General features: G+C 45.3%; 1 protein-coding gene across 1 annotated transcript in view; it reads right to left on the reverse strand.

Moving 5' to 3' along the window:
- Positions 1-22,435, reverse strand: part of cacna2d1a (calcium channel, voltage-dependent, alpha 2/delta subunit 1a) — a 77,958-nt gene that overhangs the window by 21,388 nt on the left and 34,135 nt on the right. Inside the window, exons 5-9 of the mRNA XM_056237234.1 lie at positions 7,589-7,624; positions 7,344-7,473; positions 1,745-1,876; positions 952-1,021; positions 781-831 (exon numbers count right to left, since the gene is read on the reverse strand). Coding sequence (XP_056093209.1) covers positions 781-831; positions 952-1,021; positions 1,745-1,876; positions 7,344-7,473; positions 7,589-7,624 — 419 coding nt within the window. The remainder of the gene's footprint in view (positions 1-780; positions 832-951; positions 1,022-1,744; positions 1,877-7,343; positions 7,474-7,588; positions 7,625-22,435) is intronic.

Genomic DNA, 22,435 nt, shown 5'->3' on the forward strand with positions numbered 1-22,435 from the left:
GGTGTGTGGGCTTCAGTGTTTAGTCATTTAGCTAAACTACATTGACTGGCTAAAGCTGGTCTACACTAATGGGCTCAATGCCCGGACAGCACAACACCATCATCATTATAGCTGAGCAATAACAGAATAAACAACTCTACAAGGCCATATTTTCTAATACAACGAGGCTAATTACACTCTTAACCTAAAGACATTAAATGTGATAAAAAAAAAATAGCACATTAATCTCAAATGCTTGCTTATGATGAATTTGGAATATTTCTGGATCATATCCGTAACCTGACTTAATGCCAAGCATGAGTCTAATGTGCTTCTATATTTTGAATGCAAAAATTTAATGAATAAGTTGTGAATAACAGTTTGTTCCCATAATGCACCCATAGGTGCATTATGGGAACAAAAATGCATTTCTTTTTTTTTTTTTGCTTCAATGTTTGATATTCATAAACTGCTTAATTTAATAAAACAACTCTATTAAACAGCATGCCAAAGACCTCAATTTTTTTTTTCATGTTTATTACCCTCACTTTGCATTGGCTCAGCGCCACATTGTGTCATTCTTTAATCAGCCTCTCTCTCTAATGTTGATAAATGACTCTAATGCAGAACTAACATGAGCTCTTTAAGTGGATAGTGTGGAATCTGTCACACGCAATGAAAAATTACATTATGCTGATAAACCAATTACTCAAAGTGCACAACCGAATCAGGATTCAGCTCAGTGGCTTTGTGTCAGTGAGTGTATGAACTGTAACAGTAAATCACAGAGACTTCACTCACGCATCCACCAGGATCAACATGTCTTTAGGTGAAGCTGCACCCTGGATATACCTGCAAACACAAACAGGAGAAAAAACATCAGGCATAACAACTGAGAGAGAAAATGAACAAAATAGCACTTGTTATTGCAGACACATATGAAGATAAAAAAACCCCCACAGATTTACTCACCAGGGCCTTCGGCGTACATCATACAGGTCGATCTTGTTCGGTGTGTTCTTTGTGTCAACCCAAGGAGAAGCTATAGCAGAAGGGATACTGGGATTATTATCGTTTAGTCGTTCAATTAATCAATAATCAATTAACCAAACAATCAATGAGTGAGTGACTCAGTGAGTGAGTGAGTCAGTCAATCAGTGAATCAGTCAGTCCAATCAATCAATCAATCAATCAATCAATCAATCAATCAATCAATCAATCAATCAATCAATCAATCAATCAATCAATCAATCAATCAATCAATCAATCAATCCAATGATTTGAAAGAACAACCAAAGTATTTAATATTAACTATTTATTGTAATATACTTTACTTAACATTTAATTTAAATAATTCAAATTTAGGTTTAGTATTTATTAATAATTTAATAAAAAAAAAAAAAAATCGATAAATTAAAATGATTTTGATCCTAAAGAAAAAAGAAACGATAGCTAAGAGGTTAACAGAGGAACGGTTCATCACTATTTAACCTTCAAATTAAATAAATGTATTGTTCAGTGCACTTGTTTTTTATGTCCAGTTCGTGTATTCTTGCCCCGCTCATTGTTCACCGGCCCCTTAGCTCAATAGTCCATGGCTTTGTTCCAAATGCCTCCCTCACAAAGCACTATCAGCTATGAAATGTATTTGTTAACTGTAAATGCACCATACTGTATGGCTGCATATATAGTGTCAATGTGCTTTCCATAGTCTATGTGTTATGGTGAATGTCTGTAAATATTCGTATTCATTCCAGTGCTCTACCTGGGAAGTATCGAGCCAGGCCAGTTGCACTGCCAAACACCTGCCAGAGGAGGGACGGGTCATCTTCCTTGTTCTTCCTGAAGACCTCATCCAGAGCCGCAGTCCAGTTTAGCTCATTCAGGATTATATTGGCTGTTACAAACATAAATATACTGGATAAATCCCATTCGATGATTGTAACTTACAGATATGAAGCATCTCTAGGTCTCATGTGATTTAACTCAAGCTGGCATGTTTTCTGAGAGCTTTGTTCTAACAAACCCTCAAATGAATCCCAATTCAGCAATAAATCAATAAACTGGCTCTCAAAACTTCAGACACCATCATGTTAAGCTAAACTCGAAAGTGATAAACCACTTGGAGAAGCTGTGGTAGAGGAAACAACAAAGTGAACTATTAGCTAATGCAGTTCTAATGGAATTAGAGGAAAATTGGGCAGTTTTTCCAGAGAATGTCATAAATGGGCACTATGTCTGCTGTAAGTGAGAGTGATGTTAACATTTTAAAAATGAACATAAATGAGTGCTCTAGCAAAGATTATGACATCATTCCCCATGATGCCACATTGATGCCATGATACCATGATAACTCATTCTTTAAAAATAAAAGCCTTTGATATTTCTTCTGTTGGTTTAGTGATAATGATCCTAAATTATTATCATAATCATTACCGCTTTGGCTATCTAATTCTGAAGGAACTGGAGTGTTTGATCCCATGGGACATCTTTTATTAGCCCTAATGCCACCCACTTCCTCTTTCCATCAAGACTCCTCCCACTCTAGGTGTGTAAATCGATACAGGCTTCACTCGAAAGCAGTCCAGACCCTATCGATATTCTTTAAAAGGGTCCATCAGCAGCCAAATGCCACATTTCATCACCCTCTATTTCTATCACTCAGTCTTTCCTAGTACTCACTCTGGCTCTAAACAATTTGGAACCAGGTAAAAAAAATATTGTGGAAAAAAGTACGTACTCCGTTCATTGTACTCAGTTTATAGCCAAGCATCGTGTCCTCAGGCTCAAGTTATCTAAATCATTTTTTGTCCTAACCAGCCATTGGTTCAAAATCCTATTCCTCATAATTATACATTAAACATCAAATATCTTCTGATTGGCTGAGACCGTGTAGTGTTGTTCGGCATTTTTGCTTTCAGTGTGGACAGACAAATTATTTGTTGCTAGAAACTGACGTCATGCACGGTTAGGACACTTACGGTGAGAAAAACGGCACCACTTACACACGCACAGGGTTTTTGTCTGCTGGTCCAGATTTGGTGTTAGGGTTAGGCGCTATGGGGAGCGACATATTGTTGGCGGCATCTAGCTAGATGTGGTGGAAGTAGGACATGACAGTGAAATTACTGTGCCTACACCCTCCACCAGCCCTGTATACGGGAAGTTGCTTGATATAATGGCCCGCGCCACAGTCAGGTTGAATTTGAAGTGGTCGATTTGATAAGCTATTTCTGCGTTTACACATGCTCAGATACCAGTCACTCTGAAAGCGTTACCCATACTATATATATACATACATACATACATGGCAAGCCATTAACATACAAACTAGCGCCAAACTCTCTCACACTGGTCAAGGAAATAGCTCTGCACACACAATAAGCATTATAGTGGTGTTGTGGAGATGGTTGTGAGTGCTAATTTGCAGGATCAGTGCAGAATCAAAAAAGCCTGTAATCATCCCATGAAAGGATATCCCTTCTGCGCGCGCACACACACACACACACACACACACACACACACACACACACACACACAGAATAGTCCATGAAGGCCTCATAATTTACTGTTTCTAAAGGAAGTGCATTAGTGAATGAGAGTGTAGCTGATCACAAACATATATTTGTGTGTGTGTGTGTGGGATCAGATGTGGTTTCACACCCCTTCCTGTTGTTCATCCATCAGGCTGTCAGTCTTCAGGTTTAGACACAACACACATCCTTATTAGCTAACACCCATACAACCAGATCTCTATCTCTGTCTATCTCCATTTGGTTCTGTCTGGAAAGTAAGCACAAATAACTTTCCTCAAGATTAAACTCCCATTACAAAAATTTCATTTGAAATTGGAAGCGCTATGCTATGACTGTACAACTATACTTGGGCCCAAAATGAACACTGGCCCAGTAGCAAATGTGTGGTTAAAAATTGAAATAACATTTAGGCAGTGATTCTATTAGGAGCTGTGACCTAATAAATGGTTTAAATCAAAATACATGAATCCTGTAAGTAACTTGCATAAATCAAACCAAAACGAAAACATATGGCATGTCTTTTATAAAATAAAAGACAGATAATAAAATAAATAAAAAATAATAACTGGTTAAATAATAACACAAATGTATGTGACCAAAATGAAATTAGGTAAAAAAATCACAATGTGTCTAAAAAAATATAAAAAATTATAATAATTGGATTAAGAATAATAATTGTATTAGTAATATATATATATAGTTATATATATTGTATATAAGGTACTCATAACACTCCGAGGTATATACAACAGTAACAAACAATGGTATTGGTGGTCAGACTCAGGCCAGTATCACAATCTTATACCATCTCTGCCATGATAATTTTTTTAAATATTAGAATGTGAAACTGCAATAACAGACGCAGGTAGAAATTGTTTTTAAGAACAGCGGTCGACTATGCGCTAGTCTTTGTGTGTGTGAGAGAGAGAGAAAGAGAGAGAGAGAGAGAGAAATAGAGAGAGAGAGAGAGAGAGAGAGAGAGAGAGAGAGAGAGAGAGAGAGAGAGAGAGAGAGAGAGAGAGAGAGAGAGAGAGAGAGAGAGAGAGAGAGAGAGAGAGAGAGAGTGAATATGTGGAGGAAGATTTAACGACAACTTCCACTGGTTTAAATGAATCAGGGCAGATAGTCAACAGAAAAAACAATCTGAGCACTATGAGCACAGCCAGAGGGATCTGTGTGACATACACACGTCATCGTGCTCTCTCTCACACACACACTCTGAGCATGTCTATGTCCATCTTGAGATTGTGGTGACAGATGACACGCTGTGTTGAGGCAAAAAGTACAGATTCGTGTTTTAATAAGACACAAATACAGACAGCCCAGAGCCTCCAATAACACACACACACACATATAAAAATACACAAACACTTGAATAATCAGCCACATTATTACATAAACTATTATTAAAGGAGCTGTATGTAAGAAATGTATTTCAATTAATCATAAAATGGCCCTGATATATCACTAGACATTAAGAAATCATGTACATTTCAAATACTTATATCACTGACAACAGTTGTCCGGCCAGGATATTGTCATTTAAAAAGTGCAGTTGCAGCCCTCAACTGATGTTGATGTTGTCATGTTGTGTTTTGGTCTGATGCTCCACCCTCCACCTATCTACCAATCACGAAGTCAGTAGTGTTGCGGCATCCGGGTTGCCAGCTCTCCTCTAGTTACCACAGCTGCAGCTCGTCACGTTCCTGCTGGATCCTGCAGCCTATCTGGCAACCTTGAGTCAGGGGGGAGGGGGAGGGGATACACCACTCTACAGTAATTTGAAAGTGATTGCAGTACCAGTTTTGGCCACAATCTTACATACAGCTCCTTTAAATTTGATTTAATGATAAATAATGAATATTGCCTGAAAACTTCACCCAGTGGCTGTTGCTGGGAAGGGGGTTATGGGTAAGCACTAAGCAATGCTGCCGGACCAAGAAAATCAGGCGGAAAGCAAAAGGTACTGAGAGTAATTTGAAGTGAGTAAAAGTAGATAAAGAGAGACAGCGGGACAGAGCGAGATGAGTCATATGATGAACGCGGCTGCTTCAGTCCTCATCTAGAACACAAATATCACATCAAACTCATTTGCCTGTGAAACACTCACATGTTAACCCACAGTGAGTCGACCGCTGAGGACAACAGATTTCTGCCAACACAGAGAATATGATACATCTTGTGACTCTTAAGAAGGTGCTAGCCGTTTTACATTTAGTCATTTAGCATGTAAATGATATGTAATTGTAAATGTAATTTGTCATTTAAATGTAATTTAAATGTAATTTAGTGCTGCTGCTGTTTAGTGTGCTGTTTTGACCAATATAATAAAGTGTGGCAAATCACAGCCAACATACGCATTTGATGTTCAACATACAGCTATAAGGGACCAATGAGATGTATTGTGGGCGGGGTTAACTAGTGAAATGCAAAAAAATAAAAAGTATACTACACAAACTCCTGTGGACAAAATAACCTTTTTCTCTATGTATTGAATGTTTGACCTACTGTATTTGCCTAAATGTGCAGTATGTCTGCTCAAATGCCTAACCCTTTGTGGACCTCCTATAAGCCCACACTTTGGCTGATATAATAGTATACTAGTGTACTAAGCTTACTATTTCTTATGGAGCCCTTGAATGGACATGGTAATGAGAAAAAGTGAGATAGAAGAAAAATTGATATTTGAATGGTTTTGCATTCGCTTGCAAAAGTTTTGGGTTCCTCCTTGAAACTTTGAATTGTCTTGTGCTTTTAATTGTTCGAAAGTACAGTAAACCGTAATATTGTGAAATATTATTACAATTTAAAATAACTTTTTTCTATTTTAACATATTTTAAAATATAATTTATATCTGTGATTGCAAAGCTGAATTTTCAGCATCATTACAACAGTCTTCAGTGTCACGTGATCCTTCAGAAATCATTCTAATATGCTGATTTGCTGCTCAAGAAAAATTTCTTCTTATTATTATCAATGTTGAAAAAAGTTGTGCTGTGTGGAAACCGTGATCTTTTTTTCAAAAGAACAGCATTTATATGAAATAAAAATATTTTGAAACATTATAAATGTCTTCACTGCCACTTTTATTCAATATAAAGCGCGCTTGTTGAATAAAACTATTAGTAACACTTTAGTTTAGGGTCCAATTCTCACTATTAACTAGTTGCTTATTAGCGTGCATATTACTATATTGGCTGTTTATTAGTAGGCCTACTTATAAAGCACATATTAATGCCTTATTCTGAATGACCATATTCTACATCCTTAATCCTATACCCAATACCTAAACTTAACAACTACCTTACTGACTATTAATAAGCAGTAATTAGGAGTTTATTGAGGCAAAAGTCATAGGTAATAATTAATGAAATGTATAAAGTGTCAAAAACAGATCAAACTGACTAAAATGGACTATTATAATACATATCTTTGTGTGCATCTAATATCCATCCATCCATCTATCACAGGTTACAAGCTACTAATAATCTACTAGCTTTCTCAACACTGGTAGAAACCTGAAAACACTCATAATCAATAACCTTTTAAAGCAAAAGACAGAGAGTGAGAGTTATTCTCTTGCTGGAGGATATTAGGGGGTTGTGGGGTCACTCATGGGCCAGGCGTGCTAGAGCTGGACTGCTCTCTAAATTTAGTCTGTAGTTTTTCCCACAAGCCTCTGGCTGTCCACACCTGACACACAGCAATAAAGCTGAGCTGTCACTGAAATATTGATTTTATAAACAGATTTTAGTTACCGCGCAAAGATGTAAAAAAGAACATGTTTAGATGAGTGTGTGTGTGTGTGTGTGTTTGTGTATACTCACAGCCCTCATAAATATCTGTGGGAATGTGCACTGCTGTCGTATTGTATGAAACAAGGCGTTTGAAAGCAGGATCCTCTTTGAATTCTGGTCGGACCCGGTTTTGGTGCATTTCCGTGTCATTAATGTGAAACTAGGAACATAACAAAAAGCGAAATCTCTCAAATAAAAAAAACAATTCTTAAAAATTACATCTTAATATTTTTTAGCGCTTATCATAATATGTATTTTAAAAAATTAAATCTTACCTTGTCCTTGGCATTGTAGTAGATGGTCTCATTCACCTGTTTGATAAAAAGTGACAGAAGACAATGTAAGTGTTTTTATTTATCTTCTATATTTTTCAAAAGTTGAAATATTCATTAGAACAGTGTATCCTAAAATAAATGTATGCTTTACATATGTTTTTGTTCAGGTTCCCTTTCGAGGGAACTCTCGCTGCGTCCCACCTGACTCAGCGGGACTGCGCCTGAAGCACGTGTGCAACTAGTCCGTTTTTGATTGGTGCGGATCGGGTCCCGCTTCTGCCGAGGCAGAGCGGCGGCTTCATTCATTGGGTTCGCAAATGGAACTAGTGGAGGGGTTTGAGACGGCTGCGTCCCTTTCTCAGCCCTTACCCGCTGCTTCCTCTGCTCAATCTCGGGATACGGAAGTCCGCTCTGTGGCTTCTTCAGCCCCGAGTGAGAGTTTAATGTTGGGTTTGTCTAGTTAGACGTTCCTCAGCATTGATGCAGGAAATATTAATGATTAGCCAGTAGCATCCCCGCAGTACGAAGCGCTTATGGAGGTTGTGTCTCGGGCTGTGTCTATACTAAACATTGAAGCGATTAGAAAAAGCAAGTTAGATGAGCGCTTTTAGCAGTCACAGCCACAACCTCTACGTCGGGGCTTACCGTTCTTGTCACTTGTCACTGAGGTGACAAGATCGTGGAAAAAGCCATTCTCCTCCCGCATATCTAGTCCCACAGTCCATCATTATTCTTCGATTGTGGGGCTTAAAGGAGTGATTGATTATGATTTCACTTTTCTAACTTTAGTTAGTGTGTAATGTTGCTGTCTGAGCATAAACAACATCTGCAAAGTTACAACGCTCAAAGTTCAAAGGTATTTGAAGATATTTGCTTTCAAAGAAATTGTTTTTTAAGGATTACAACAAACGGCTGGTAGGGACTACACGACATTCCTCCCGGGATAGTGACATCACCAACCCTAAAATTTACATAAACCCGCCCCCGGGAACACGCAGTCCATGTTGAGAAGAGGAAGAGTTGTTGTAGTCGAGCACATTTGTGAGTCTGCTTAAGCTGTCGTATCCGTCTTTTCACATGCAATACAGTTCGTAACACAAATGCAATAGCATGTCACTCTGTATGCATCTTACAACAGTTCCCACACGAGCGATTTATAGATCATCAAGACAGAATACACTAATCAATGACTTGAAGATAGTTAACTCCACATCAGCTACATAAATTAACATACAACTAACCATTTAGAAACGTCATGTTGCATTCTACATCTTGTCACTTCTGCTTGAGTCTCTCCATCATTGTCCGACTCCAGTTAAAACATAAAAGGAAGAACGGTTCCTGACATTTTAGTGCTTTTAGTGCCCTGCGTGAGGTAACACGCACACACACACACACACACACACACAGGAGCTGTTGAAGCTCCGCCCTCTGTGCCTGGATCAACAGCTCATTTCCATTTAAAGGGACACACACGAAACGATGTGTTTTTACTGACCCTCAAAAAGGGACAAATTTAACATGCTGCACAAAATTATCTGTGGGGTATTTTAAGATAAAACTTAACTAAAACTAAAAATACACACTCTGGAGACAACAGAGACTTATTTTACATATTGTAAAAAGGGGCATTATTCCACCCCTTTAAGGAGAATGGCTATGGGACAATGCACAGGGTTGAAGAGACTTTGGCTGCTTATCTCTGCCCTGATGCTTCGTAGTCCCTGACCCACCAAGTCGTTCCGTACTACTTCTTCGCTGGTGGGCAAGGCATACATGACAGCGGGTCAGGCTTGTGCTTGTCTTCACACTGTGGGTATTTCACAAGCGTACCAGGTGGACCTGCTTAGTGACCTGGATGAGGCAGAAGAGGTGGGGTCCGATGCTATTAAAGAGCTGTGTCGGGCCACTGATTTACCTCTCCGTGCCATTAGGAAGACAACACGTGCCATCGCCCGCTCCATGGCAGCTAATGTGGCAACGCAGAGACAATTCTGGTTGAACCTCTCGGGTATCAAGGAGAGGTACAAGTCTTTCCTCCTTGATGCCCTGCTGGATCTGAGGAAAGTCCTTCTCGCTATGAAAGCTTTGGGAAAGAGGTCCTGAAGCAATGCGCAGGCCGCTGAGGGCGCCCCTTCCTGTGAGAGAGCGAATTACACCCGTTTCTTCGCGGAACCCTCAGGAAATTTGTTAACCCTGCCACCCACGACGCTTCAGGGCACGACGATTTCCAATGAACCCCGAAATTCATTGTCATGGGGGGGGGGGGGTTCATCCTCCCCGAGGAGGCCTGTAGAAATATCGGTTCGGTTTTTCCCTGCCGTACATTCGCTTCAGGGGACCGAAGTTATAGCCTACATATAAATACATCCGAGGTATACCTCGAGTAGACTTTCTGGCAGCTTGAAAAGCTATACCAAATGTGTTTCAGATGGTGCTGCGTCGATACAGAAATGATACAGAATCCAGTTTGGGCGTCAGCCACCCAGATTCAATGGGGTACAGACCACGATAGTGGGCTCAGAGCAGGCTCGGGTTATGGAACAGGAGGTGCTTTCTCTTCTGGCAAAGGGGGCCACAGAACGCATTCCTCCACCAGAGAGAAATACCGGGCTCTACAGCCGGTACTCTACGGGCTCTACGTCCCATTTTGGACCTGAGGCTTTTGAACCAGTCTCTGAGGAGATACAGGTTCAAGATGTTGACCATTTCTCTCATCGTGTCTCAAATCAGGTCTGCGGATTGGTTTGGCATGATCGATCTGAAATACGCATACTACCACATTTCCATCCTTCAACAACACAGGAAGTTCCTGAGGTTCACTTTCAGGGGCGAAGCATACCAATATCGTGTTCTTCCACTCTGCCTAGCATTATCCCCTCGCACATTCATGAAGTGTATGGATGGAGCTCTGGCTCCTCTGAGACTTCAGGGCATCCATACTTCATAGTCAACTTGTTAATATTAGCCCAGTCTCAGGAGATGGCGGACCAGCATCGAGATGTTCATCAATTGACTACATCAAGCGCTCGAGGTCGAGACTCCCTTACTTTGCCCCGTCACAGCTCTTAGAGTCTACATATGTAAGATTTATCAATGGAGAAATGCTGCTGGTATGCTTTGAGCCCCTTAATTATTACTATTATTAAATAAATAAAATTTTCCTTAAATGGTTCAAATTATTTTTTGAGACAGTTTCCATCTCTGTCAGTATGTTTTATCTGAATGTGTCTGACTGTGTATTTCCAAGTGTTTTTACATAGATCTATATTTGTGTTTTTCAGTACAGAGGTTTGCAAAGATAACAATATCCACAAAGATAGCAATATCCAAAACCCTTGTCGGGACATTTTTGGTTCCCATGAGGAAAACGGCTTATAAATCAATCAGAATATAGAATATAGAGTTTGTACAGTATAAAATTTAATATGTTTATGGAATGTTCTCATAAAACGTGTGTGTGTGTGGGCGCAATGGCACATAACAATGGTAAGTAAATTGTTAGGGACTGCATAACCAAGCATAGGAAGTGTCTATGAAGAGAGAGCGTTAAATAAGAAAAATAATATAACGAATGATAAGAGGCGTCTTCTCGTCTCTGCTTTTGAACTGTTGCCGCCGGGCCGCCGGTATTTTTTACCCAGTTGTATGAAAAACAGATTCAAATGGTCTTTCCTCAAGCAATTACATTTTTTTTTTACATTTTTTGGTAACTGATGGTTTGGTCATTCTTTTTTTAATTATATATTGTTTATGTTTATCTATACATATTGTGATCTCTGATGCCTGTGTGAACATATATATATAAAGTTACATAATGAAGACAGACTTCACTGCCAGTTCACTTCACTGTTCACACACACAGAGTTCCATTGCATGCTATGAAAGTCCCCTGTTGGAAAGTTATGGCTCGTTTCCACTGAGTGGTACGGTACGGTACAGTTCGGTTCGGTACGCAATTATTTGCGTTTCCACTGTCAAAAGTTGTGAATGGTACCAAAAAGCCGAACCGTACCGTACCACTTTTTGGGTACCCTTCCGTTGGGGTACCTAGCACAGTGGTACGGTACTAAAAGGTGGAGCTAGACTCACTGCAGAACGGTGATTGGTTGACAGAGTATCGTCACTTGCGCGTGCTACAAGGGCATTAGAAACATACAGTTGAAATATATACTACTGTTATTGTGTCACGAAATGTAGTTTTAAGAGTTTTTCAGGCGAGAAAGTAGTTTTTTAAAGCTCAAATCTGTGGTTTATTTATAAATTTATGATAATTTGAAGATCCATTACAAGCAACCGGACGCTCGGCGCTCGTGCACCCCGCCTGGAGCAGCCTTTCCCCGGCTAGTCATTCTGATGTTTTCCGCTGACTCTGACGTCTCTGTAGTGGTTAAACATGAGATATAATTCGTCTTGTACAGACCTAACAGGCGATCTTTGGTGTCGTGAATCTATAATTCGTTCCCTGGCCAATAGTTTTGGCAGAAGGCTAAGTGAAGTTTCATATAGCCTATTTGAGCGCTGAATTTGTATATTTGACTGAATTGTTTGCTTTATGTTATTAAAGCTTTACTGTATATCTTTTTGTACCTTTTACTTATACTTTTATAATGGCTTTTATTGATAAAACTGAAATTCAACAAAAATAGATAGTGTAACGATCGGAGAAAATGATAGACGCACTTAGCAGTTTCAATGCTCTATTTTATTCCCGAGCACCCGTGTGGCCGATGCTCTTGCCTCACAAAATCCAACAACAAAAACAACATTCTTCAGGGAAACCCCTTTCCCTTTTTTACCCCGCCCCCGCAAAACTGCGCAGGCTCGTTCTCCAGAAGAACAGCAGATGCCTTAAAGCCCCACACAACCAGAACACATAACACATGAAAGAAAATACATGCATCTACATATTGAACATAAACCGTCTTTAGACTTGCTACACTGCTCCCCCTTCACAAAGTTCCTCGACCTCGAGGGAACAAACAAAGTCCCTGAACCGTCTCGGCGGCCTTTTGACACGCTGAGGCCGCAGTTGCCCTTCCTGTGTAACTGAAACCGGGCTACCTGAATGTGAGGTTCGCAGCTCAAGAACTGGTGTGGCTGCATGTGGGTCTGCCATTGGAGAGCTGAATGATCAGTGCGTACAGTGAAAGGTAGCCCGCACAGGTAATACTTAAAGTGCCGGACTGCAAACAAACAGCATCGCAACAAGTTCCCTTCTGGTGACACAGTATCTGCGTTCGGCCTTGTTGAACACTTTACTGTAGTAAGCCACAACTCGCTCTCCCCCAACCCCCGCCTGAGAGAGAACCGCCCCCATACCCACATTGCTGGCGTCTGTGTCCAGAATGAAGGGCAGTGCGAGGTCAGGGGGAACCAATACAGGGGCTGTGACTAGAGCCTGTTTCAGGGCAGCAAAAGAGTTTTGACACTCCTCAGACCAAGCAAAGGACTTATCCTTCTTCAGCAGGCGGAAAAGTGGGTCCGCGATGCTGGAAAAACCCTGCACAAACCTCCTGTAATATGAGGCCAACCCTAAAAAAGCTGCCTTTGAGCTGCTGTGAAGTTGTAGGAGTGGGCCAGTTGCTTACCGCCTGCACCTTTTCTTCCATCGGGCCAATCCCCTGGCCCCCCAGCTTGTGCCCCAAAAACGTCACCTCCCTCCTAAACAAATTACATTTTTCTGGGTGCAGCTTCAAGCCAGACTCACTTATTCGAACAAGCACACGCCTGAGTGCCTCCAACGAGGTCTGAAATGATCGGCCATGGACCAGTATGTCATCCAGGTACACCAGACACTCTGACCGCGGAATACCCGATAACACCCTGTCCATTAACCTGGCAAAAGTGGCTGGTGCATTGCAGAGACCAAAGCAGAGCACCCTGAACTGCCATAGCCCCCTGCTCGTACAAAAAGCAGTTTTCGGTCTGGCATCGGGAGCAAGTGGTACCTGCCAATAACCAGTGCGCAGGTCCAGTGAAGTGAACCATGACGACCCGGTTCCGAGATCCAGTGACTCATCCACCCGAGGAATGGGGTAGGAGTCCTTCCTGGTGACCTCATTAAGGCGCCTATAGTCAACGCAAAACCTCCACTGCCCCCCCTTCTTAGGCACCATGACCACCGGTGCAGCCCATGCGCTTTCTGACGGCTCAATAATCCCCGCTTGCTGCATGTCTAACAAGGCCTTATCAGCAGCATCCTGACGGGCAAAAGGGAGCCTCCGGGGCCGCAGCCTAATGGGCATGGCATCCCCAGTCTCAATTTCGTGCTGCGCCAGGTGTGTTTGCCCCACATCTCCTTCCCCAAATGCAAAACAATGTTGGAAATCAATCAACAAATCCCAAAACTGCCCCCGCTGACTCTCATCCAAGCCCTCACAATTCTTCAGCCACAACTCCCTCAAAGCAACCAACCCCTCCCCCTCCTCGAGAGCAAGACATGGAATGCCGTTTTCCAGCCCATACCTGCTGGAGAGGCTCGAGGCTGGCTCTAAAGAGGACTGTGTGGCCACCCCGGGGAAGAGGTCAGCTGGGGTGTGGGATAAGGGGGTGGGGCAAACATCTACCTGTGGTGGCCTGGCGACAGCGCTGAGGTGGGTCCGCGAGTGTAGTGTGTGGTGCTCCAAACTAGGGTCCTCAGGTGCAGCTGCTGCATCCAGCAGACCTGTAAAAGACATATCAACATTCCTTTCAGTGGACATGGCAACCTCAGGACCCCCTTCAAAACGGAGCAGGCCATCTCTCAGGTCTAACTGGCAACCTGCACTTCTAAGGAAGTACAGACCAAGAATACAAGGGTCCTGGACTGCAGCCACCCACACTGAATGACGTAATGTCTTTCCCCCTACAGTCAGCCCCACCACACCCTTACCCTTCATTGGCGCCAGTTCACCTGTCACTGTGCGTAGTCGGACAGTGGTGGGTTCCAGACTGGCATTAGCAGGAACTACCTCTGGTCTTATAACTGTCACAGTTGATCCTGTATCCACCAATGCTAAACATGGAATCCCCTCCACCAAAATTGGCACATGACAAAAATCACTAACACATGTTCGTCCCACCACAATCACAGACTCCTTAGGGCCACATTCACCCTCCCCCAACAGTCCTTGATCATTTTCCCTCCGTCCATCCCTTGAGACTCCTGCTGGTGATGACTCATATTGGGGATGAGTGTTGGGGGTCCGCATGGCCCCGATCATGCGGACCCCGTCCCATTTCCCGGGTTACTGGCTAGCTTAGGACACTGACGAACTAAATGTCCCGTCTGCCCACAACCCCAACACATCCTTGGTCGTGTGCGAGGACGCTGATCAGGTTGCAGTGCCACTGCGCGAATTAATTCAGTAATCTCAGAAACCCAGGCTGGCCTTTCGCTTGTCCCCTCCCCCACGTCAGTAGACCTCACCGACACAGATTGGCGCTGGCTTTCATCCGGCATGCAAGTTACCCAAACAATCTCCCTCTCCAAAGCCATCTCCAAGGCATCCTGCAGGGTTTGAGGGTGGGCTAGTTGTGTCTGTCTACGGAGCTCCACAGGGGTAAGGGCCTGTATGAACTGGTCTCTCGCAAGCTCCCCTTAAACCGCCGGTGGCATGTGGGGATATGCTCGCCGAGTCAAATTTTCGATATCATTTGCCAGGACTCTCAGGTGCTCTCCTGACTGCCTGCGTCTATTACTCAGTTCAGAACGCAGGAGCCCTGGCTGCTCAAATTGCCCAAAACGCCGTCTCAGTGCCCCGACAAGCGCATTATAATTGTGTCTATCGTCAGGGTTCAGCAGTAACAAACAGTTAAGAGCATCATCTGTGAGACACATAGCCAATTCAAGAGCTTTGCGGTTCTCTGGCCAGTTTGCAGCACGAGCCAGCAGTTCGAACTGTGCATGAAAAGCTTCCCAATCAGCTTTACCTGAGAATTTGGTTTTTTTTACTGCCACCGTACTGTAGCCGCGGCAGCGTGGGCGCCGCCATATTCAGTCACGTCCGGAAGCAGCGCAGCTCCGTGGGCGCCGCCATGTTTGTTTACTTCGGCAACCAGCGCGGCTCCGTGGGCGCCACCATGTCTGTTCACGTCCGAAGACAGCGCGGTTCCGTGGGCGCCGCCATGTTTGTTTACATCGGCAACCAGCGTGGCTCCGTGGGCGCCCCCATGTCTGTTTACGTCCGAAGACAGCGCGGTTCCGTGGGCGCCACCATGTCTGTTTACGTCCGAAAGCAGCACGGTTCCGTGGGCGCCGCCATGTCTGTGTGCTGTACTCGTGAAACTTCGGCGGTGCTCGGCGGCACTCGGCTCCGGCAACGAAAAGCCAGCCTCTGCAGCCATCTTCCTAGTAGCCTCCCTCACACGAGCTTTGTGCGATTCCAGAAAGTCTTTCTCTGTTGCGAATTGATCGGAAGCCAACGCCGAAGCGCCTGACCATAGAGCCTCACGAAACATCCGGCTTGCTTCTGGCTCGGACTTAATCTTTTCTTTAGTCTGCTTCCGCATCGTGTTTCAGGGACGATACGAGAGCAATCTCATATACTAACTGGATTCAAACAGTTCACTTCTGACACCAGTGTAACGATCGGAGAAAATGATAGACGCACTTAGCAGTTTCAATGCTCTATTTTATTCCCGAGCACCCATGTGGCCGATGCTCTTGCCTCACAAAATCGTCTCTGGTTACTCACGTAACCGTAGTTCCCTGAGAGGAGGGAACGAGACATTACGTATGGGGAAATCCATTTTCCTCGAATCATGAAGTCTGATAGAATAACTCCTTTGCTTGCAAATAGCCAATGGCAGTCCCGCCATCACCTGATTGGCTGACACTGCTCAATATAGGTGACGGCGGGCGCCAAAAACCTCAGAATCTTAGCTGAACGAGAGTAAGGAACTGTAAGCCCTTCCCACACGGCAGGTTACGTAATGTCTCGTTCACTCCTCTCAGGGAACTACGGTTACGTGAGTAACCAGAGACGTTCCCTTATCGAGTCGGTCTCTCGACATTACGTATGGGGAACAATAAAACCCCCGCCGCGTGGGAAAAACCCCGCCCAGCTAGAACGAGCTGAGGATAGCACAAGCGCTAATCCCTATACAGCTCAGGAAACCGCCACCGGACCTGGTTGAAAACACCTCTTGGCACAGAGCCAAGTCGGCATCCGCACCAACGTGGCCCCTCCCACACAGTTAAGCAACGCTGAACTGAATGAATGGGGAATTGCAGCAAGGTGATTGGTGCTTAGGAATACACTGCCGGCTTATGAATGCGGGCATAATAATAAGGACACAATATAGAGAACAGATAGCTTTATATTGCTAATAACTCACGCTTAGTCGAAACCGCGGCTAGAGTGTGCGCCATTAGGGGCATGTCTAGCCTAGTCCAATGACAGCTCAGCTTTCTCTCCCTGTACTGACCGTACATGTGGTGTGAATGAAGGAATATTCAAGTTATAGAATCTCGCAAACGTATTACGAGAAGACCAGCCTGCCGCGAAACAAATGTCCTGGATATACATGCCTTTCGCCCACGCCCATGATGACGCCAAACTCCTAGTGGAGTGGGCGTGCACCCCTATAGGGCAAACGGCTCCCCGAGAAGTATAAGCCAGTCGCACAGCCTCCACTATCCAGTGTGATAGCCTCTGTTTCGACAACGCGCCGCCTTTCTTGGCACCCGCGTAGCAGACGAAGAGCTGCTCTGAAGTTCGAAAATGGCTAGTTCTGTTCACATAAGCACGCAGGGCACGCACGGGGCACAAAGCGTCCTTCTGAGACTGTGAAATACTGACCTCATCGGGGCAAAATGCTGGAATTGTAATCACCTGGGCTCTGAATGGTGTTATGGTGGTGAATGGTGTATCCGCGCTTGGGTAAAAGTCTGACCATGCAATCTTCCGGTCCAAACTGCATACATGCACTGTTCACTGACAGAGCCTGCAAGTCCCCCACCCGCTTACCGCAGGCTAGCGCGAGCAAAAGCGCCGTCTTGAATGAGAGAACTTTGATGTCACTAGACTCAGCTGGTTCGAAAGGCGGGTCAGACAGCGCACTAAGCACTAACGACAGGTCCCAAACCGGCATCTGACGAAGGCGGGGGGGGAAAAGCCGCCTCGCTCCCCGGAGGAAACCCGTTATCAAAGGGTGTTTCCCCACTGAATGGCCATCTACATTACGACAAGTAGCAATAGCGGCCACGTAAACTTTCAGTGTAGATGGCGAACTGCCAGCATCCAGACGTTCCTGTAGGAAGGTCAAAATAATGGAGATATCGCAATTCCTGGGGTCCTCCTTTTTGTCAACACACCAGTTAGCAAACACCCTCCACTTTAGAGCGTATAAGCGCCTCGTTGAAGGGGCTCTAGCCTCTGCTATTGTCTGTAGCACCCGCTGTGATACTCCGTGCTGATCTGCCACACGTGCAGGTCAGGCTTGATAACGGGAACACCCTTGATAACGGGAAATGGTTGGGCCATTTTGGCGCTACCAGAACCAACGCACATCTCTCCTCCCTGATCTTTTGCAGCACCAGCGGCATTAACTTGATCGGAGAAAAAGCATACTTCCGCCCCTTCGGCCAGCGGCTCGACAGTGCGTCTCCCTTTAGAGGGGCCGTCGTCAATGCAAAGAACAGCGGGCAGTGGGCGTTCTCCTGCGATGCAAAGAGATCGATCTCCGCTTTGCCAAACAGATTCCAGATCATGTTTACCATCTGCGGATGAAGCCTCCACTCTCCGTGCACAATGCCATCCCTGGACAGCATGTCCGCGCCGCAATTAAAACTGCCCGGCACATGCACTGCTCGAATCGACAGTAGTACTTTGTCCGTCCATAATAACAGCCGCCTCGCTAGCCCCTGCAGGGATCGCGAACGTAAACCTCCCTGGCGATTTATGTACGCCACCACCGCCGTGTTGTCCGTTCTGATGAGAACATGACGGTCTTTCACAAATGGGAGGAAACCACGCAGCGCTAGATGAACCGCTTCCATCTCCAAGCAGTTTATATGCCAGCGCGTCCGATCTCCTGTCCACGTACCGAATGCCGGTCTGCCATCGCAGAGGGCTCCCCAGCCTGACAGCGACGCATCCGTAGTGACCACTACGCGTCTGACCACTCTGCCCAAAGCAGCTCCCTGCTCGAACATGGTCGTGCCGAACCACGGTGCTAGAGTCTCCAGGCATGAACGCGTTATAACAAGGCGTTCCGTTCCCGCTCTCCATGCCCGCGTCTGTACGCGTCCCTGTAACCAGTGCTGAAGCGGTCTCATGTGTAATAAGCCCAGTCTGCAGACGGAGGCTGCAGCTGCCATTAGACCGAGTAGCCTCTGAAACGTTTTTAAGGGGATGGCTCTGCCTTGAACGAATAGGGCTAACGCACTCTGAATCGACTGGATTCTCGCCTCTGATAGCTTCGCGATCATAGTGCGTGAGTCCAGCACCATACCGAGGAATGTGATGGACTGGCACGGTTGAAGCGCGCTCTTCTGCATGTTCACAGACAGTCCCAAATCCGTCAGGTGGGCGAGGAGTCTGTGTCTGTGTTCCACAAGGACACTCTTCGAGCGCGCGATGACTAACCAGTCGTCGAGATAGTTCAGAATGCGCATTCCACTGAGCTTCAGGGGAGCAAGCGCTGCATTCATGCACATTGTAAATACACGGGGTGCCAGGGCCAGCCCGAACGGCAACACTTTGAACTGGTATGCCACACCCTCGAATGCAAACCGAAGGAAGCGCCTGTGATGCGGGGCTATCTGAATATGGAAGTATGCATCCTTTAGATCCACTGCAAGGAAGTAATCGTCGGGCTGAATGTGCGCGAGGATCTGCTTCACTGTTAACATTTTGACCGCGCGTTTCGCGAGCGCTTTGTTCAGTAATCTCAGATCCAAAATAGGGCGCATACCTCCGTCCTTCTTTGGTACAAGAAAATAACGGCTGTAGAAACCGGAGTTTTTCCGCTCTTCGGGAACTGTCTCTACTGCTTGTTTGGCCAGGAGAGAGGAGATTTCTTCCCGAAGTAACGGGGCGCTCTGTTCTGACACCTCTGTCAAAATCACACCGCCGAAGCGGGGTGGTCTGCGAGCGAATTGGAGCGTATAGCCGCGTTTTATCGTGTTTAACACCCACAGTGATGCCGTCGGTAGTGTCGACCACGCACCCAGGTGACTCGATAGGGGGGGCTTTAATGAATGCTGCGGCGGGGGCTGAGCGCCAGCCACCGGGGAAGCATTGGCCGCTACATGGAGGGCAGATGGCTCGTCCGCGGCTCTTTGCACGACAACATAAATAGCCACCTTCTCGGGTTTCCCCGAGCTTCCGCTCTGCGAAACGTCTCCCGGGGGAGAGGTTTCGCTTATGGCGCGGGTGTTGAGAGGAAGAAAGCTCTTTTGCTGAGACATGTAATGCACTTTGTTTATTGAAACAGAACACAGCGGTTTCAAAATCAACACATTCTCGTCGAACTCTGGGCGGGAACACACCCTCTTTGCAGCGGGTCCGACGAACACGTCCCGCGCTCTCTCCTCCCCGACACACGCATCAGGAATGCCGCTCTTTTTTGCCCGCCGGGCGTCCTTGGCTACTAGAGGCCGGCTTCGCACCGAAGCGGGGCTGCTTCCTGAACTGCCTCTGGCGGAAGGGGGGCTCTGGCTCGCGACGTTCTGCCGCGCTCGGGGGCGCGCGTCTGGTAGGTCCCGCAGGGCGCTGCGCAGAGGAAGATCTGGATCTCGCCGCCGGGGGGGCTTGAGACCGTTTCGGCAGCAGATGAGGCATCATTTTAGACTGCTTGACGGTCTCTGCGTACTTGTCGGATAACGACTCCACCGCAACACCGAAAAGGCCCGTGGGGCTTACCGGAGCGTCCAGGAACTGCCTTTTGTCAGTATCGCGCATCCCCGACAGCGTTAGCCACAGATGGCGATGCAGGGCCACAAGACTGCCCATATTGCGGCCGATTCCCTGAGCGACCTTCTTAGACGCTGACAGAGCGAGATATGCCGCCGTGCGCAGTTTCCTGAGCAACTCAGGGTCCGGGCTTCCCTCATCCAGGGACCCTAGGAGTCGCGTCTGGAAAACCTGCAGAATTGCCATCGTATGGAGGGCAGATGCTGCATGTCCAGCAGAAGTGTAAGCCTTCTCAGCCATGTGGGCAGTAGCGCGACATGGTCTGGAAGGCAGTTGGGCGGTCTTCCAGCCAGGAGAAGACGCCAGATGAGCCGCGATGGCATCCTCGACGGGAGGCAACCGAGCGTACCCTAATTTCTCAGCCCCTTCCACTGTAGTCAGCAGCTGGGTACCTTGTGCATGGGCTCGGGCTGAGTAAGGGGAGCGCCATGATCTGGTGAGCTCCTCGTGGACCTCAGAGAAAAAGGGGGCGGGTCTCCGCGGGGCTTCAGCTTGACGGCCCGCGCCGAGGAAGGAACCGTGCGCACTGTTGACGTTGACAGCAGCGCGGATTGATAGAAATGGATAGAAAATAGTGCCGATTAAAACTGAGGTATGAATTTTGACCGGCGTGTTTTTTGTGTGGTAAATTAATCAAGCTTTGAAACACAAATCATTTTTTCACGTAAAAACGCACAGTTTTGTGGCACCGGAAAATAACCGGGAGTACTTTATTGAAAAACTTCCAGCGGCCAGAACTCTGACCAGGGAGGTGACAACAGAGTGGGTCAGTGTGTATGCACTATAGTGCTGGTAAGGATTGCATACAACTTCATGTCTTAAATGGGCGAACTAACCCTTTAAAGCCCCACACAACCAGAACACATAACACATGAAAGAAAATACATGCATCTACATATTGAACATAAACCGTCTTTAGACTTGCTACAATAGTTTTGTCTTTTTTTTATTTATTACAAGATCATGTGTAATGTTGTTTATTGCAACATTTTGTACCGATGCAATATGCAATACATTGCCTGGAATATGTTTTTTTTTTTTTAATTTAAACGAAAAGAGGCAGGGTTGTGTTTTATATTTAGTTTTGTTATAAATATAACGTTACATACATGCAGTGAATATAATCAATAGGCTATGCGTTGCCCGAACCACATTTGTGTCCTTATAATGTTTAAAATGTATTTAAATTAAATCGAAAAGAAGCAGAGTGGTATTTTGTAACATATTTCGTTTTATTGTTGCCTAAAATGTACATAACCGGAGTAGCAGAGCGAGCTGAGTGGCGCTTTCAAGAACGCGCTGTTCCATCAGCAGAATTACTGGACACGCGTCCTCGGGAGTCATTCTCCTGAGTCGGACTTTGCGTGGCTACTTGGTATTGAGAAACGCGTAATGCCAGCGCTTGTTACTTGTGACAAACATGCCGAGAAGCAAGAACAAGATCTGCTGTCTGTCATCCATTGTTGTTTACTATGTCGCTTTCTGACGTCGATCGCTTCTTTCCGGCAAACACCACGCCTATCAAGTAAGGGTAGCCTACTCCTGGCAGTGGAAACGCTAGCCGGATCATGCTGTACCGACCCGACCCGTACTGTACTGTACCGTACCGTACCGTATGCCTCAGTGGAAACGAGCCATTAGTCATCGGTCAGAGATGCAGGTCCCCTCTTGGCATGTTTTTTTTTTTTTTTTTTTTTATAAAAAAATGCATATTTAAAGTTATATTATGAAAAAAGACCTTAAAAGAAAATTTTTCTTCAAAATGACCAGAAACACTAGTCCCCTCTTGGCCAGTGTAGAGCGATAGTCCCCTGTTAATATAGATGTGTGTGTGTGTGTGTGTCTTCTCCAAGGGTTGTTCTCCTCACAGTGTGAGGGCGCTGTCAGGACTAGCATTAGTGGGGCGTTAACAAGCGAGCTCACTATCTGACATACAGTTGCCTTG

This window comes from Rhinichthys klamathensis, unplaced genomic scaffold, assembly GCF_029890125.1.
Source record: "Rhinichthys klamathensis goyatoka isolate OS25496 unplaced genomic scaffold, OSU_Roscu_1.1 h1tg000485l_1, whole genome shotgun sequence".
Lineage (NCBI taxonomy): Eukaryota > Metazoa > Chordata > Actinopteri > Cypriniformes > Leuciscidae > Rhinichthys > Rhinichthys klamathensis.